Source organism: Nerophis ophidion, linkage group LG17 (genome assembly GCF_033978795.1).
Source record: "Nerophis ophidion isolate RoL-2023_Sa linkage group LG17, RoL_Noph_v1.0, whole genome shotgun sequence".
NCBI classification, from domain to species: Eukaryota; Metazoa; Chordata; class Actinopteri; order Syngnathiformes; family Syngnathidae; genus Nerophis; species Nerophis ophidion.
This window is the reverse complement of record NC_084627.1, coordinates 22645260-22665171: the sequence shown is the minus strand read 5'-3', so window position 1 is coordinate 22665171 and position 19912 is coordinate 22645260. Positions and strand designations below refer to the sequence as shown.

The window sequence follows — 19912 nt, the reverse complement described above, 5'->3', positions numbered from 1 at the left end:
TTCGCTTTCTGCGAAGACACTGTTCATTTCCCTGTGACGTCATACAGTGCTGCCAATGTAAACAAACAATGGCGAATAGCACAGCAAGATATAGCGACATTAGCTCGGATTCAGACTCGGATTTCAGCGGCTTAAGCGGTTCAACAGATTACGCATGTATTGAAACTGATGGTTGGAGTAAGAAAGTATTGAAGAAGAAACTGAAGCTATTGAGCGAATAGTTATTGACGCTATTCATAGCCATAGCATGGCCGAATAGCTGCGTTAGCATCGCCGGTAAAATGTGCTGACCAAACGATCAGGACTTTCGCATCTTGTGACAGTGTAGCAACTTAAATCCTTCGATTGGTAAGTGTTTTTTTCGCATTAAATGTGGGTGGAAGGAAACGTAATATAGTTGCAAATGCATCTGCAGGTTATCCATACATCTCTGTGCCATGTCTGCTTTAGCACCGCTGGTAAATAGCATGTTAGCATCGATTAGCATAGCATGTTAGAATCGATTAGCTGGCAGTCAAGATCAACAAAACTCACCTTTGTGATTTCGTTGACTTTATCGTTGCAAATGCATCTGCAGGTTATCCATACATCTCTGTGCCATATCTGCTTTAGCACCGCCGGTAAATAGCATGTTAGCATCGATTAGCATAGCATGTTAGCATCGATTAGCTGGCAGTCACGCCGCAACCAAACACGTCTGATTAGCACATAAGTCAACATCAACAAAACTCACCTTTGTGATTTCGTTGACCTTATCATTGCAAATGCATCTGGGAAATCCATACATCTCTGTGTCGTGTCTGTCATCGCCGGTAAAATGTGCAGACACTCCGGCACATTCAATGGGGGTCTGGTGGCAGACACTTTCGCATCTTCGGGCCAGTGGTGCAACTTGAATCCCTCCCTGTTAGTGTTGTTACACCCTCCGACAACACACCGACGAGGCATGATGTCTCCAAGGTTCCAAAAAATAATCGAATAAACGGAAAATAACAGAGCTGATACGCGTGTCTGCAATGTGTTGAAAATGAAAATGGGGGCTGTATTACCTCGGTGACGTCACGTTCTGACGTCATCGCCACAGAGCGATAAACAGAAAGGCGTTTAATTTGCCAAAATGTACCCATTTAGAGTTCGGAAATCGGTTAAAAAAATATATGGTCTTTTTTCTGCACCATCAAGGTATATATTGACGCTTACATAGGTCTGGTGATAATGTTCCCCTTTAATACAGAGCGGCCATCAAACATGTTTTCTCTACGTCAACCAGCATGTCTTTGGATTGGAAAATTGTGATATTAAGTCTCAGTGGAGAAATCAGTGGATTATGGCAGTGGTCCCCAACCACCGGGCCACGGCCCGATTGGTACCGGGCCGCAGAAGAATTCTTTATTCATTTTTAATTTAAAAAAATATATATATATATATTTTTTTTTTTTTTATTAAATCAACATAAAAAACACAATATACACTTACAATTAGTGCACCAACCACAAAAAACTCCCTTTTTCATGACAAAAACGTCCCTTTGGGGGACAAATTATTAAGCGTTGACCGGTCCGCGGATACAAAAAGGTTGGGGACCACTGGATTATGGGACTTCGTCCTGCAGCTCGAAAAGGCAGCTGTGATCTTGGCTCCTCCATTGGCTTCTCTGAGAGACACTGGCGTTCACCGCAGCCATCCGACTTTCAGATATGTTTTTAGAATCTCACTAAAACATTATTAAAACAATAAGCAGATAAGGGATCTTCCAGAATTATCCTAGTAAATGTGTCTAATTACATCTGAAACGCTCACACTGCCGCAGCCTGGAGTCGTTGCTTTTTTTTTTTTTTGGCCTTTATTATCAATATCCTAATTCACAAATCTTTCATACTCGCTCAAATTAATGGGGAAATTCTCGCTTTCTCGGTCCGAATTGCTCTTATTGCTTGGTGGCTCCCATTATAAACAATGTGAATATGTGTGTAGCCCTGCAACTCGTGACGTCACGCGCACATACTTCCGGTAGAGGCAAGGCTATTAGCGACCAAAAGTTGCGAACTTTATCGTCGATGTTCTCTACTAAATCCGTTCAGCAAATATATGGCAATATCGCAAAATGATCAAGTATGACACATAGAATGGCCGTTTAAATAAGAAAATCTCATCTCGGTAGGTCTTTAAGTTTTCGTGCCATGATTTGACCATTATGGCCCCCTCGGGAGTACATTTTCCTACATACGGCCCCTGAGCTAAAATGAGTTTGACAGCCCTGATGTAAGTCACCGTGGATCTACATGGCCGCCCCAGGAGGGTAGAAGACCACCGCTGGCTCCCTGGGGCAATCCAGAGGCACCAAGCCTTGTCCCCGCTCCTCGGCCCCGGGCTTGGTGCTGCCGGTGAACGGTCTGATGGTGGTCACGGCGGGCGAGGTCATCCTCCAGAACAGCTTCCTGAGCGCCTTGCGGAACTCCCGCCTCATCAGGCAGTAGAGCACCGGGTTGAGGCAGCTGTTGGAGTGCGCCAGGCACACCGACACGGGAAAGACGTAGACCTGCGTGGTGTAGTACTCGTAGGTGAAGTGCACCACGTTGAGTTTGATGAGGATCCCCCAGGCGGTGAGGGCCTGGTTGGGCAGCCAGCAGAGGAAGAAGGAGAGCACCACGATGGTGACCGACTTGGTGACTTTGGCGCGTCGCTTGGCGCTGGACGTGTTGGTGTTCTTGGAGGTGATGAAGCGCAGCAGCAGCAGGTAGCAGGCCGAGATGATGGCCAGCGGGGCCAGGAAGCCCAGCAGCACCTTCTGGGCGTGGTAGAGCCCCAACCACAGCTGCGCGCTGCCGTCGCTGCCGGGGAACCTCACCAGGCACAGGTCCTCCTCGCCGGAGACGGTGACGGTGGTGGAGAAGACGGCGTGGGGCAGCGCGGCGCAGGCGGCCGCCACCCAAATGGAGGCGGCCACGCAGCGCGCTGAGCACCGCAGCCTCCGCCGCCGCCGGCCCTTCAGCGCGGACGCCAGCGAGCTGTAGCGCGCCACGCTCATGGCAGTGAGGAAGAAGACGCTGGCGTACATGTTCATGGCCGTCACGAACGACACCGCCTTGCACATGGCGCGCCCGAACGGCCAGGTGAAGTCCAGCGCGTTCTCCACCGCCCAGAAGGGCAGCGTCAGCACGAACTGGAAGTCCGTCACGGCCAGGCTGGTGACGAAGAGGTTGATGGAGGACTTTTTCCAGGCGTGTTTGCTCTTCATCAGGTAGAGCACCAGCACGTTGCCCACCAGACCCAGCGCGCACACCAGCGAGTACACCACCGAGACGACGACGCGCACCGCCGCCGCGCCGTCCGCGCCCGGCTCGGTCCGGTTGGCGGAGTGGAGAGGGTCGCAGTCCGTGGCGTTGACGGAGCTCACGTTGAAGGTGGAGAAGCCTTCCTCGCTCCTCCGCCCCTCTGACATCCTTCTTCTGTCTTTTAAACCCGCCAAATGCATCCAAGTCATCCCAACATCGCATCCAAAAGAAATCTGCGCGCGTGCGTCTGCGCATGTGTGCGTATTCGTGCGTGTGTGTGTGTCACACAAAAACACGTTTACTCATCTTTTATAAGGTTAGCAATGACAATTTTTTTTACTCAATATGACAGTATAACTGTCAAAGTAAATATGAAAGTTAGATAAACATAATTTCAAAACCAAACATGCAATATGTCTAAAAAAATGCATGTAAAAATGTATCTACGTGAGTTTTTCTAAAATCAGGTGTTTTTCTAAGGTTTGCAAATACAAAAAATATATTTTTTTACCCAATATGACAGTTTAATTGTCACACTCAATATGACAGTTGTTTAAACATAATTCCTAAACCATACATGCGAAATGGCTAATAATGCCTGAAATAATGTGAGTCTTATTAGAATCAGGTGTTTTTCTAAGGCAGCGGTTCTCCACCTTTTTTCAGTGATGTACCCCCTGTGAATTTTTTTTTAATTCAAGTACCCCCTAATCAGAGCAAAGCATTTTTGGTTGAAAAAAAGAGATAAAGAAGTAAAATACAGCACTATGTCATCAGTTTCTGATTTATTAAATTGTATAACAGTGCAAAATATTGCTCATTTGTAGTGGTCTTTCTTGAACTATTTGGGAAAAAAGATATAAAAATAACTACAAACTTGTTGAAAAATAAACAAGTGATTCAATTATAAATAAAGATTTATACACATAGAAGTAATCATCAACTTAAAGTGCCCTCTTTGGGGATTGTAATAGAGATCCATCTGGATTCATCAACTTCATTCTAAACATTTCTTCACAAAAAAATAAATATTTAACATCAATATTTATAAAACATGTCCACAAAAAATCTAGCTGTCAACACTGAATATTGCATTGTTGCATTTCTTTTCACAGTTTATGAACTTACATTCATATTTTGTTGAAGTATTATTCAATAAATATATTTATAAAGGATTTTTGAATTGTTGCTATTTATAGAATATTTTTAAAAATAATCTCACGTACCCCTTGGCATACCTTCAAGTACCCCCAGGGGTACGCGTACCCCCATTTGAGAACCACTGTTCTAAGGTTTGCAAATACAAAAAATATATTTTTTTTACCCAATATGACGGTTTAATTGTCACACTCAATATGACAGTTATTTAAACATAATTCCTAAACCATACATGCAAAATGGATAATAATGTCTGAAATAATGTATCTTTGTGAGTTTTACTAGAATCAGGTGTTTTTCTAAGGCAGTGGTTCTCAACCTTTTTTCAGTGATGTCCCCCCTGTAAAAATGTTTTTTTAATTCAAGTACCCCTAACCCAGGGGTAGGGAACCTATGGCTCTAGAGCCAGATGTGGCTCTTTTGATGACTGCATCTGGCTTTCAGATAAATCTTAGCTGACATTGCTTAACACCATAAGTAATGAATAATTCCGCTGGTAATCACGATGTTAAAAATAACGTTCAAAATATAAAACATTCTCATACATTTTAATCCATCCATCATTTTTCTACCGCACCTGTTCAAGAAATAACAATGTTATTAAAAAGACTTAGACCTATTATACTCTAAAAATGTTGGTCTTACTTAAAAAATGCACGCATTTAGTTGTATTCAGTGTTAAAAAAATATGATATGGCTCTCACGGAAATACATTTTAAAATATTTGGCTTTCATGGCTCTGTCAGCCAAAAAGGTCCCCAACCCCTGCCATAACCAGAGCAAAGCATTTTTGGTTGAAAAAAAGAGATAAAGAGATAAAGGGATAAAATACAGCACTATGTCATCATTTTTTGATTTATTAAATTGTATAACAGTGCAAAATATTGCTCATTTGTAGTGGTCTTTTTTTAACTATTTGGAAAAAATATATATAAAAATAACTAAAAACTTGTTGATTCAATTATAAATAAATATTTCTACACATAGAAGTAATCATCAACTTAAAGTGCCCTCTTTGGGGATTATAATAGAGATCCATCTGGATTCATGAACTTAATTCTAAACATTTCTTTCCAAAAAAAAAAAATCTTTAACGTCAATATTTATGGAACATGTCCACAAAAAATCCTAGCTGTCAACACTGAATATTGCATTGTTGCATTTCTTTTCACAGTTTATGAACTTACATTCATATTTTGTTGAAGTATTGTTCAATAAATATATTTATAAAGGATTTTTGAATTGTTGCTATTTTTAGAATATTTCTAAAAAAAAATCTCACGTACCCCTTGGCATACCTTCAAGTACCCCCAGGGGTACACGGACCCCCATTTGAGAACCACTGTTCTAAGGTATGCAAATACAAAAAATATTTATTTAGTCAATATGACAGTATAACTGTCAAACTCAATACGACAGTTATTTAAACATAACACCTAAACCAAACATGCAACATGGCTAAGTATAAACTGTTCAAGTATAAACAATATCTAAGTCATTTATGGATACCTAAGTGAGTATTTGAGCGTTTTTAGGGCACAATTCATAGAAGGGGTTCAATTGTTTGTTTTCCACGTCCATCATGTTTTGTGCTAGAGCAGAGGTGTCAGATGTACGGCCCGAGGGCCAGATCAGGCCCGCGGACAGGTTCTATCCGGCCCGCAGGATGAGTTTGCCAAATTAAAAAATTAACCTGAAATTTTTAAATGAAAGAAACAGCTGTTCTAAATGTGTCCACTGGATGTCGCAATGGCAATTATTTGTATTTGTAGCTGATGCTACATACAATGGGGCAAAAAAGTATTTAGTCAGCCACCGATTGTGCAAGTTTTCCCACTTAAAATGATGACAGAGGTCTGTAATTTTCATCATAGGTATACTTCAACTGTGAGAGACAGAATGTGGGGAAAAAATCCAGGAATTCACATTGTAGGAATTTTAAAGAATTTATTTGTCAATTATGGTGGAAAATAAGTATTTGGTCAACCATTCAAAGCTCTCACTGATGGAAGGAGGTTTTGGCTCAAAATCTCACGATACATGGCCCCATTCATTCTTTCCTTAACACGGATCAATCGTCCTGTCCCCCTAGCAGAAAAACAGCCCCAAAGCGTAATGTTTCCACCCCCATGCTTCACAGTAGGTGTGGTGTTCTTGGGATGCAACTCAGTATTCTTCTTCCTCCAGACACGACGAGTTGAGTTTATACCAAAATGGATACGTGGATGATACAGCAGAGGATTGGGAGAATGTCATTTGATCAGACACACACACAGTGTGTGCGTGGGAGCACACGCGTCACGGCTCCAAGTAACGTCTTGACGCAGAGCCCAGCGCCAATCTCCTTCTAGTTGCACCGACGCACAGAAAGTAGTCCCTCAAAATCACTCCAGCACAGGGGTGTCAAACTCATTTTAGATCAGGGGCCACTTTGAGCAATATCTACTCCCAATAGAGCCGGACAGTTCAAATCACGGCACGATAACTTAAAAATAAAGACAACTTCAGATTGTTTTCTTTGTTCAAAAATAGAACATGCACCTTCTGAAATTGTACAAGTTTCACGAATGTATGATTATGTTTTGGTTTTTGCCATGTTTGGTCAGGTTATGTTTAGTTTTTTGGACATTTAGTTCTGTCTTAGCACTTCCTGGTTTGTTTTCGTCTCCATGCCAACTCATTAGTTTTCACCTGTCATGTCATGCCCCTGCCCTCAGTTTTCACACCTGCTTGTAATTATCATTGGTATTATTTAAACCGGTAGTTGCCAAGTGTTCAGTCGGGCATCTTCACGCCTACCCATGCTTCACTTCCTTCATGCCCTCAAACAACTTGCCATCCATGGCCCTGGTTTCGGTCACAGTAAGTATTGTATTAATGCCTCAGTGCAAGTATTATTTTTTTATACCACAGTGCATGCTTTTGTTTCATGTCTTTAGTCATGCCATTGTGCTAGTTTCTTTTTTGATTAGCCTACTTTATTATCCGCCATCGGGCGCGTCCTTGGTTTGCCTTTTTGTAGTTTGGTTGTTTATTAAATAAATTAATCTGGCTCGTTCCAAACATTCTCTGCATTGAAGAAACAACCCTAATCCAAGTCCCAGTTTGACAATGTGGTTGTTTTTGTTTTTTTAACAATTCCCTGCTGCGGTTAATATGGTATATACTTCATTTGCTGTTATTTATATTTTCTGAATAAATTATGTGATAATGATGGTGTTCATTTTCAATCTATCAATATAAAAAAATCATATCAAAATCCAATTACAGTATGTTTTTTTATGTAGTTACCTCATTTTCCTCAAATGATGTACTAACATGCAAGGTGTGTGGAAAACTTAAATGCCTGTGAAAATCTTCCAGACCGGCGTTTGGCAACCCGCGGCTCTAGAGACGCATGCGGCTCTTTAGCGCCGCCCTTTTGGCTCTCTGGAGCTTAATCCATGAATTGATTAACATGGACCCCGACTTAAACAAGTTGAAAAACTTATTCGGGTGTCACCATTTAGTGGTCAATTGTACAGAATATGTACTGAGCTGTGCAACCTACTAATAAAAGTATCAATCAATCAATACATTTTTCAAAAATGTATGAAAAATTGAATAAATGAGGGGAAGAAATAAATTTTTTGTTTTAATATGGTTTCTGCAGGAGGACAAACATGACACAAACCTCCCTAAAAGCACACTGTTTATATTAAACATGCTTCACTGATTTGAGTATTTGCGCCATTTTGTCCTACTAATTTTGGCTGTCCATGAACTCACCGCAGTTTGTTTACATGTACAACTTTCTCCAACTTTCTTGGACATGTTTTATGCCACCTTTTTTTTCTGTCTAATTTTGTCAGCCAAACTTTTAACGTTGTGCGTGAATGCACAAAGGTGAGTTTTGTTGATATTATTGACTTGTGTAGCGTGCTAATCAGACATATTTGGTACCTGCATGACTGCAAGCTAATCAATGCTAACATGATATTTAGATTAGCTATATGTTCTGTTGAAAGGTGACATTGCATACTGAATTTGACTAATGGTTTTCATTCTTCCAAAAGTCTTTGACAGTAAAGAAGACTGACAATGTTGAGTGCAAATAAAACCTTGAACTTTGAAATTTCCTGACTTGTGTGGTCATTCATACAAATTGGAATAAATGTAATAAGTGTGCAGGCCACATCAGCGATGGGCCACCGGGCAGCCCATGCGTGCTGTGGCCTTCCAGGCCACATCAGCGATGGTCTGCCCGGCCGCCACCTGTGCGCAAAGGTGGGTAGAATAGCCAGAAATTGTACTCAAGTAAGAGTACTGTTACTTTAGAGATTTATTGCTCAAGTAAAAGTAAAGAGTAGTCACCCAAATATTTACTTGAGTAAAAGTAAAAAGTATGTTATGAAAAAACTACTCAAGTACTGAGTAACTGATGAGTAACCTTTTTGTTTAATGATTACGGCAACAAATAATGCACAAAAACATAAAAATAGCAACGAGCAAATTCAGAGCCATGAATATCTCTTGAGCAACTAAAACAATAATATATTCTAAATAATAGTACATTAAAATAAATATAAAAATAAGGCACATTGAGCCACAATAACTTAACAGCACCATAGGCTCAATAGGCATTCATTGATTGATTGATTGAAACTTTTATCAGTAGATTGCACAGTACAGTACATATTCCATACAATTGACCACTAAATGGTAACACCCCAATAAGTTTTTCAACGTTAATCAATTACTTAATAAATGACCAAGTCGAGGTGATCTACCTCATATATACATATACATACACACACACACACACACAAATATCATATATATATATATATATATATATATACAGTATATAATTTATATTTATTTATTTAGCTGTTTTTGTTGAGATGTTATAGGTGTTTTAATGAATATACATGCATGTTTAACACATAGATTCCTATCTTTCATGAAGACAAGAATATAAGTTGGTGTATTACCTGATTCTGATGACTTGCATTGATTGGAATCAGACAGTAGTGCTGATAACGTCCACTTTTTCAAATGGAGGAGAAAAAAAAGTTCCTCTTTTCTGTCTAATACCACATGAAAGTCGTTGGTTTTTGGCATCTTATCTGTCCAGCTTCCATATTCGTTTTTATACACTTTACAAGAAATACATTGGTGGCAAACTCCGTAGCTTGCTAGCTTGTTTGCGCTGGCTTTCGGAGACTCTTATTTTGTTCGCGCAGGCGCGATGGAGCGGCACTTTTATTGTGAAGACAGGAACTGTGCGATCAGTCTTTAGGCTTTTGACGGGAAGTACGGTTGAAATAAAAAGTGTCTTTTTTCTTTTATACTTTTGATTGATTGCTTGATTGATACTTTTATTATTAGATTGCACAGTACAGTACATATTCCGTACAATTGACTACTAAATGGTAACACCCAAATACGTTTTTCAACTTGTTTAAGTCTGGTCATGTGACCGCCTGGCTCTGTTTGATTGGTCCAACGTCACCAGTGACTGCATGTGATTGGTGAAACGCAGGCATGCACAGATCCTACTTTGAAGCTATCATAAATCAAAACAAACATTAACAGATCGATAAAAAAAAAGTAGCGAGTAGCGAGCTGAATATAGATAAATGGAGCGGAGTAAAAGTAGCGTTTCTTCTCTATAAATATACTCAAGTAAAAGTAAAAGTATGTTGCATAAAAACTACTCGTAGAAGTACAATTTATCCACAAAGTTACTCAAGTAAATGTAACGGAGTAAATGTAGCGCGTTACTATCCACCTCTGCCTGTGCGGCACAGTTACTGTGCCTCATGCCTTAATAGCTGTTCAGACAACACTTTTAAGTCACGGTTTGGGGACAAACATGGGCACCGATTGCAATACAACTGGGTTCAAATCCATAACTAGGAAGGTCTTGTTTTTGTTTCTCCTCGATCATAGTTCACTGATTACATTTGTATATAACCGAAAACACAACTAATGGGTCAAAGGATAGCTCAATGGTTAACACTGCTGCCTCTCATGCAGTAATACTGGGTTCAAATCCATAATTAGAAAGATCTTGTTTTTTGTTTCGCCTTGGTCATAGTTCACTGATTACATTTGTTTGTGAACAAAAACCAAATGTTAGCGGGACCCAGGATATCTCAATGGTTGAGACTGCTGCCTCTCATGCAGTACAACTGTGTTTAAATCCATACCTATGAAGAATTTGTTTTTGTTTCTCCTTGATCATAGTTCACTGATTCCATTTGTATATAAGCAAAAACAAAACAAATCTGATGGGACCAAGGATAGCTCAATGGTTAAGGTGCTGCCTCTCATGCAGTACAACTGGGTTCGAATCTATAAGTAGGATGATCTTGTTTTTGTTTCTCCTCGATCATAGTTCACTGATTACATTTGTATATGAGCGAAAACAACACTAATGGGACCAAGGATACCTCAATGGTTATGACTGCTACTTCTCGTGCAGTACTACTGGGTTCAAATCCATAACTAGGACGATCTTGTTTTTTGTTTCGCCTCGGTCATAGTTCACTGATTACATTTGTATATAAGCGAAAGCCAAAAGTTAGTGGGAACCAGGATAGCTCAATGTTTGAGACTGCTGCCTCTCACGCAGTACAACTGAGTTCAAATCCATAACTAGGAAGATTTTGTTTTTGTTTCTCCTCGTTCATAGTTCACTGATTCCATTTGTATATGAGCGAAAACAAAACTAATGGTACCAAGGATAGCTCAATGGTTAAGACTGCTTCCTCCCATGCAGTACAACAGGCTTCAAATCCAAAATTAGGAAGATCTTGTTTTTGTTTCTCCTTGATCATAGTTCACTGATTACATTTGTATATGAGCGATAACAAAACTAATGGGACCAAGGATAGCTCAATGGTTAAGACTGCTGCCTCTCATGCAGTACTACTTGGTTCAAATCCATAACTAGAAAAATCTTGTTTTTTGTTTCGCCTTGGTCATAGTTCACTGATTACATTTGTATATGAGCAAAAACCAAATTTAAGCAGAACTCAGGATAGCTCAATGGTTGAGACTGCTGCCTCTCACGCAGTACAACTGGGTTTAAATCCATCCCTAGGAAGATTTTGTTTTTGTTTCTCCTCGATCATAGTTCACTGATTCCATTTGTATATGAGCGAAAACAAAACTAATGGGACCAAGGATAGCTCAATGGTTAGGGTGCTGCCTCACGCAATACAACTTGGTTCAAATCCATAAGTAGGAGGATCTTGTTTTTGTATCTCCTCGATCATAGTTCACTGATTACATTTGTATATGAGAGAAAACATAACCAATGGGACCAAGGATAGCTCAATGGTTAAGACTGCTACCTCTCATGGGGCGGCATAGCTCGGTTGGTAGAGCAGCCGTGCCAGCAACTTAAAGGGTTGCAGGTTCGATTCCCGCTTCCGCCATCCTAGTCACTACCGTTGTGTCCTTAGGCAAGACACTTTACTCACCTGCTCCCAGTGCCACCCACACTGGTTTAAATGTAACTTAGATATTGGGTTTCACTATGTAAAATCGCTTTGAGTCACAACAGAAAAGCGCTATATAAATATAATTCACTTCACTCATGCAGTACTACTGGGTTCAAATCCATAACTAGGACAATCTTGATTTTTGTTTTGCCTCGGTCATAGTTTACTGATTACATTTGTATATGAGCGAAAACCAAATTAATCGGACCAAGGATAGCTCAACGGTTAAAACTGCTGCCTCTCATGCAGTATTACTGGGTTCAAATATCCATAAATAGGAATATTTAGTGTTTTGTTTAGCCTCGGTCATAGTTCACTGATTACATTTGTATATGAGCGAAAACCAAATGTTAGCGGTACCCAGGATAGCTCAATGATTGAAACTGCTGCTTCTCACGCAGTACAACTGGGTGTAAATCCATAATTAAGAAGATCTTGTTTTTTGTTTCTCCTCAATCATAGTTCACTGACTACATTTGTATATGAGCAAAAACCAAATATCAATGGGACCCAGGATAGCTCAATGGTCAACACTGCAGGCTCCTAATACAGGGGTAGTGAGTTCAAAACCCCACACATGGAATCAGTAATTTGGCTGTATGATGTCAAAACTACATACATTATGGGGTGTTTCTTCTCCCCCACACAGACTAATGTTATGTTCTAGTTGTTTGAGTAACATATTGTGGAAAAATTAAGTCAACACTAAAGATAATAATAATCAAAAATAAACAGTCAAATAGTCAATGATGACACCTCAGAGGTTACCTGTGTGTGTGTGTGTGTGCGAGTGAGTGTAATTCCTGAGGTGGGTGGGAATAGGAGTAAAAAGTTAATAAAAAAAGAGCGTTGACTAATGACCTCTCCTGGGTACAATTAAAATAAAATTGGTTAATTGTAATTGGATTTTTAAAAAAAGTTGATTATATATTTATTTTAACAATACATGGGCGACAATATGTGTCACCTCGAAGCCTCCGGCCGGTTTTGTAAATTACATGTCAACCCAACCAGGATTCAAACCCTGTACCCTTCAACCTGAGTCAACAGTCTTAACCACTGGGCTATCCTGAATCTTGTGGTGGGAATATTTTTTTTTTATATACACTCCTGGCTCAGTAAAGTGTGATGAGGTAGAACAAAAAACCATCAACCAGAGTGGGGTTTGAACCTGATACCTTTCAATCCAAGTCAGCAGTCTTAACCCCTGGTCTATCCTGGATCCTGTGAAGAAAATATTTCGTTCCATACACAAATGTAATCAAGGACTCCTGGTTCAGTAAAGTAAGATGAGATTGAACAAAATACAATCACCTATATTTGGGATTGAACCCACTACCTCTGATTCCGGGCCACATTAGTGCTGGGCTGCCCGGCTGCCGGGCAGCCCATGCGTGCCGTGGCCTTCCACCTGTGCGGCACAGGTACTGTGCCTCATGCTTTAATAGCTGTTCAGCCAACCCTTTTAAGTCACGGTTTTGGAACAAACGTGGGCGTTGATGGCCTCATGCCTTTATAGATGTTCAGACAACCCTTTTAAGTAACGGTTTGGGGACAAACGTGGGCGCCGATTGCCTCATGCCTTTATAGCTTTTCAGACAACCCTTTTAAGTCACGATTTGGGGACAAACGTTGGTGCAGATTGCCTCATGCCTTTATAGCTGTTCAGACAACCTTTTAAAGTCACAGTTTGGGGACAAATATGGGCGCCAAATGCCTCATGCCTTTATAGCTGTTCAGACAACCCTTTAAAGTCACGGTTTGGAGACTAACGTGGGCGCCGATTGCCTCATGCCTTTATATCAGTTCAGCCAACCCTTTTAAGTTACGGTTTGGTAGTAAGCATGGACTACGATTGAAACCGTGATGTGTTTTTTTTACAAATGTAGCATCAGCTACAAAGATACAAATAATTGCTTATGCGACATCCAGTGGACACATTTAGAACAGTTGTTTCTTTCATTTAAACATTTCAGGTTAATTTTTTAATTTGGCAAACCCATCCTGCGGGCCGGATAAAACCTGTCCACAGGTCTGATCTGGCCCTCGGGCCATACGTTTGACACCCCTGCTCTAGCAGAAAACATGATGGACGTGGAAACCAAACAATTGACCCCTTCTATGAATTTTGCCCTAAAAATGCTCAAATACTCACTTAGGTATCCATAAATGACTTAGATATTGTTTATACTTGAACAGTTTATACCTTGCTATGTTGCATGTTTGGTTTAGGTGTTGTGTTTAAATAACTGTCATATTGAGTTTGACAGTTACACTGTCATATAGACTAAATATTTTTTTTTTTCTATTTGCATACTTTAAAAAAACATCTGATTCTAGTAAAACTCACAAAGATACATTATTTCAGGCATTATTAGCCATGTTGTATGTTTGGTTTAGGAATTGTGTTTAAATAACTGTCATATTGTTGAGTTTGACAGTTATAATGTCATATTGACTAAATAAATATTTTTCTATTTGCATACCTTAGAAAAACACCTGATTCTAGTAAAACTCACAAAGATACATTAGTTCAGGCATTATTAGCCATGTTTCGGAATTATGTTTAAATAACTGTCATATTGAGTGTGACAATTAAACTGTCATATTGGGTAGAAAAATATATTTTTTGTATTTGCAAACCTTAGAAAAACACCTGATTCTGGTAAAACTCACGTAGATACATTATTACATGCATTTTTTTAGACATATTGCATGTTTGGTTTTGAAATTATGTTTATATAACTTTCATATTTATTATGACAGTCATACTGTCATATTTAGTTTTAAAAATCGTCATTGCTAACCTTATTACATATGAGTAAAATACATTTTGTTGTGTTTGCAAGCTTTAAAAAAGCATATGTTTCGAGTAAAACTCACAAAGATACATTGTTTCAGGCATTATTAGCCATTTTGCATGTTTGGTTTAGGAATTATGTTTAGATAACTGTCATATTGAGTTTGACAATTATACTGTCATATTGACTAAATCAATTTTTTTTCTGTTTGCATACCTTAGAAAAACACCTGATTCTAGTGAAACTCACAAAGATACATTATTTCAGGCATTATTAGCCATGTTGCATGCTTGGTTTAGGAATTATGTTTAAATAACTGTCATATTGAGTGTGACAGTTACACTGTCATATTGGATGAAAAATACTATTTTTTGTATTTGCAAACCTTACAAAAAAACCTGATTCTAGAAAAACTCACGTAAATAAATTACTACAGGCATTTTTTTAGATATATTGCAGGTTTGGTTATGAAATTATGATTTTATAACTTTCATATTTATCATGACAGTTATACTGTCGCAGCCCTTTGAGACACTAGTGATTTAGGGCTATATAAGTAAACATTGATTGATTGATTGATATTTAGTAAAAAAAAAAATGTCATTGCTCACCTTATAAAAGATGAGTAAAAAAAATGTTTTGTGTTTGCAAGCTTTAAAAAAGCATGTTTGGAGTAAAACTCACAAATATACATTATTTCAGGCATTATTAGCTATTTTGCATGTTTGGTTTAGGAATTATGTTTAAATAACCATCATATTGAGTGTGACAGTTATACTGTCAAATTGGGTAAAAAAACAAAAACACATTTTTGTATTTGCAAACCTTACAAAAACACTTGATTCTAGTAAAACTCACAAAGATACATTATTACAGTTTTGTTTTTTTTTTAGACATATTTCATGCTAGATTTAAAAGTTATGTTTGAATATTTTGTATTGCTTTTTTCGCATTATCTCAGGATTATAGAACATTACTGTCATATTGAATAAAAAACTAATTGTTGTGTGTGCAAGCCTTAAAAAGCATATGTTTCGAGTAAAACTCACAAAGATACATTATTTTAGGCATTGTTAGCCATTTTGCATTTTTGGTTTAGAAATGATGTTCAAATAACTGTCATATTTAGTGTGACAGTTACACTGTCATATTGGGTAAAAAAAACACTTGTTTGTATTTGCAAACCTTAGAAAAACACCTGATTCTAGAAAAACTCACGTAGATACATTAACACAGGCATTTTTTCAAAAGACATATTGCATGTTTGATTTTGAAATTATGTTTATATAACTTTCATATTTATTGTGACAGTTATACTGTCAGATTGAGTAAAAACAAATTGTCATTGCTAACCTTATAAAAGATGAGTAAAAAACTTTTTTTGTGTTTGCAAGCTTTAAAAAAGCATATGTTTTGGGTAAAACTCACAAAGATTCATTATTGCAGGCATTATTAGCCATTTTGCATGTTTGGTTTAGGAATTATGTTTAAATAACTGTCATATTGAGTGTGACAGTTACACTGTCATATTGGGTAAAAAAGACTATTTGTTGTATTTGTAAACCTTACAAAAACACCTGATTCTAGTCAAACTAATATAGCTACATTATTGCAGGCATTTTTTAGACATATTGCATGTTTTGTTTTGAAATTATGTTTATTTAAGCTTCATATTTATTATCTGCGATGAGGTGGCGACTTGTCCTGGGTGTATGACAACTATACTGTCATATTGAGTAAAAAACACATTTTTGTCATTTAAAATCTTATAAAATATTTTTTATAGCAAAACTCACAAAGATACATTATGCCAAGTATTATTAGAAATTTTGCATGTTGGTTTAAGAGTTATGTTTGAATGTTTCTGTATTGCTTTTTTTTCGCATTATCTCAGGATTCTAAAAACATTACTGTCTGTCACGAAGTGATGGTGACGAACCCCAAGATGCAGAGATGACAGGCTTGAAAAATAAAAACATGGTTTTAATGTTAAAAAAAAATAGGCAAGAAAAACACAAACCAGAAACCAGGAAACAGCAGACAGGGACAGAAGTCGGGATCCAGGGAATAGCTCTCAGCTTCCAAAAAAAGAGGCAGTCCACAGTAAACAGCAAACCATACTCCAGCCCTCACTGGAGGGCAAGGCAGGTTTAAATAATGCCTCTGATTAGTGCTCAGGCAGCAGGTGAGCGGGTGAACACTAATTAGAAGCAGGTGTAAACAATAAGTAACCATGGTAACCAAAACAAACAAGGGTGCACAAAAAAACAGGAACCAAAAGAGTCTTAGATTGAAAATAAAAAACATAATCCAAACCACAGATCCTGACACTGTCATATTGAGTAAAAAAATAATTGTTGTGTTTGCAAGCCTTAAAAAGCATATTTTCGAGTAAAAGATACTGTATATTATTTCAGGCATTATTAGCCCTTTTGCATGTTTGGTTTAGGAAATATGTTTAAATAATTGTCATATTATACAAGTATACATACAGCAATGTTAATATTTGGTCACGTGTCCCTTGGCAAGTTTCACGGCAATAAAACGCTTTTGGTAGACATCCACAAGCTTTTGGTTGAATTTTTAACCACTCCTCTTGACAAAATTGGTGCAGTTCAGCTAAATTTGTTGGTTTTCTGACATGGACTTGTTTCTTCAGCATTGTCCACACGTCAGGACTATGGGAAGGCCATTCTAAAACCTTAAAGGGGAATATTATCACCAGACCTATGTAAGCGTCAATATATACCTTGATGTTGCAGAAAAAAGACCATATATTTTTTAACCGATTTCCGAACTCTAAATGGGTGAATTTTGGCGAAGTAAACGCATTTCTGTTTATGCCTCTCTGAGCGGCGACGTCAGAACGTGACGTCACATCGGTACTCAACGCCATTTTTCCCTACCACATCACACGCATCGAGTCAAATCAGCTCTGTTATTTTCCGTTTTTTCGACTATTTTCCGTGGCTTGGGGACATCATGCCTCATTGGTGTGTTGTTGGAGGGTGTAACAACACGATCAGGGACGGATTCAAGTTGATTTACGTAGAATGTGCATTGATTAGCACGGCATGCTAATTGATGCTAACATGCTATTTAGGCTAGCTCTGTGTACATATTGCAGCATTATGCCTCATTTGTAGCTATATTTACATCCAGCCTTTCCCTCCACCCACATTTAATGCCAAACAAACAAATACCAGTCGACGGATTTAAGTTGCTCCAGTGTCAAGAGATGCGAAAGTCCCGTCGTTTGGTTTTTACCGGCGATGCTACGACAGAGATGGCACAGAGATGACAAGAATGTTTGGATATCCTGCGACACTCAAAGCAGATGCATTCCCAACGATAAAGTCAACGAAATCACAAAGTTGAGTGTTGTTGATTTTATTGACTTATGTGCTAATCAGACATATTTGGTCGCGTCATGACTGCCAGCTAATCGATGCTAACATGCTATTTAGGCTACCTGTATGTACATTTGAAATTATACTTACATCCAGTGTTTCTTTCCACCTACATTTAATGCCAAACAAACACTTACCAATCAACATATTTAAGTTGATCCAGTGTCAATGCGAAAGTCCTGATCGTTTGGTCCGCACATTTTACCGGCGATGCTAAGACAGACATGCATGGCCGAATAGCGTCAAAAGCTATTCGCTCAATAGCTTCAGTTCCTTCTTCAATTTCGTTTTCGCTATCTGCCTCCATACTCCAACCATCCGTTTCAATACATGCGTAATCTGTTGAATCGCTTAAGCCGCTGAAATCCGAGTCAGAATCCAAGCTAATGACGCTATATCTTGCTGTGCTATTCGCCATTGTTTGTATTGGAATCACTATGTGACGTCAGAGGGAAATGGACAGTGGCTTAGGGAAATAAGGAAAATCAAGCACTTTAAAGCTTTTTTTAGGGATATTCCGGGACGGGTAAAATTTTGAAAAAAAATTCGAAAAATAAAATAAGCCACTGGGAACTGATTTTTATTGGTTTTAACCCTTCTGAAATTGTGATAATGTTCCCCTTTAAAGCTTCACCACAAACAAAGAAACGCCGGCTGTGTGTCGGTGCTAAAGACAGCTGCAATCCACCGCTTTTCACCAACAGCATTCTTCTTTATAGTCTCCATTATTAAATGCACAAATTGCAAAAGATTCAGCAACACAGATTTCCAAAATACTGTGTGAATTTCGCCATTCCTTTGCCACTTTTGACATGTCTTTGGGGTCATTGTCCTGTTGGAACACCCAACTGCTCCCAAGACCCAACCTCAGGGCTGATGATTTTAGCTTGTCCTGAAGAATTTGGAAGTAATCTTCCTTTTTCATTGTCCCATTTGAAGCACCAGTTCCATTGGAAGCCAAACAGGCCCAGAGCATAATACTACCACCAACATGTTTGACGGTAGGCTTGGTGTTCCTGGGAATATAGGCCTCACCTTTTCTCCTCCAAATATATTGCTGGGTACTGTGGCCAAACAGCTCATTGTTTTGTTTCATCTGACCACAGAACTTTCCTCTAGAAAGTTTTATCTTTGTCCATGTGGTCAGATGAAACAAAAATTGAGCTGTATGCGAGTTCTGAGCTGAACCCGGTTGACCATACATCACAACGTATGTATGCAGGCAAGTTCACAAGGTGTCCAATTTGGAATAAGGGATCAAAGTTTCTGACCAAGAACCATACAGAGCGGCCTCTGTCACTCGACATGAAAGAAAGGCAGCCTAATTGTTGAGAAGAAAACTGAGGACGTTTCAAGAAATAGGAAAGACGAAGTGTCATAGGATCCTGTCTCACCATTGAAGATGAAGTGGAAGGAAAATGTAAGATCATGAAACTTTATCAAGATCAAAGCTTCAGCGAGGAGCTGACTCGTCTGCAAAACGTGTCAAGATTAAAAGGAGCAGTCTTCTTGTTGAGCAATTACACAGTGGGGTGCCGTCAGGGCCAGCAAGGTCTTCTTTGCTGGCCTAACATAACAACAAATCATGATCATAGTTAAACATAAAAGTATTTTTTAAATTACTTTTCCTAAATATCTAAAAGTATTCATATTATTTTCATGTCATATTATGCTACTTCCAGTGCTGTTGTTTTTAGTTTACTATTTTTAACCAATCAGAATTCAGCTAGCTTATGTTGCCATGCTGTGCCAAATCTGCCCAGAGCCCTTCAGAA

At 38.7% G+C, this 19912-nt stretch overlaps 1 protein-coding gene across 1 annotated transcript; it reads right to left on the bottom strand.

The window, feature by feature from the left end:
• Positions 1-1847: 1847 nt before the first annotated feature.
• Positions 1848-3460, bottom strand: rxfp3 (relaxin family peptide receptor 3). The gene has a single exon (XM_061877227.1). The coding sequence runs from the start codon at positions 3440-3442 to the stop codon at positions 2279-2281; it is 1164 nt and encodes a 387-aa protein (XP_061733211.1). The 5' UTR covers positions 3443-3460; the 3' UTR covers positions 1848-2278.
• Between the last annotated feature and the right edge of the window lie 16452 nt (positions 3461-19912).

What these genes read in the sequence shown, in the direction of transcription:
- rxfp3 (XM_061877227.1), bottom strand. Translation starts at nt 3,442, where the DNA reads ATGTCAGAGGGGCGGAGGAGCGAGGAAGGCTTCTCCACCTTCAACGTG.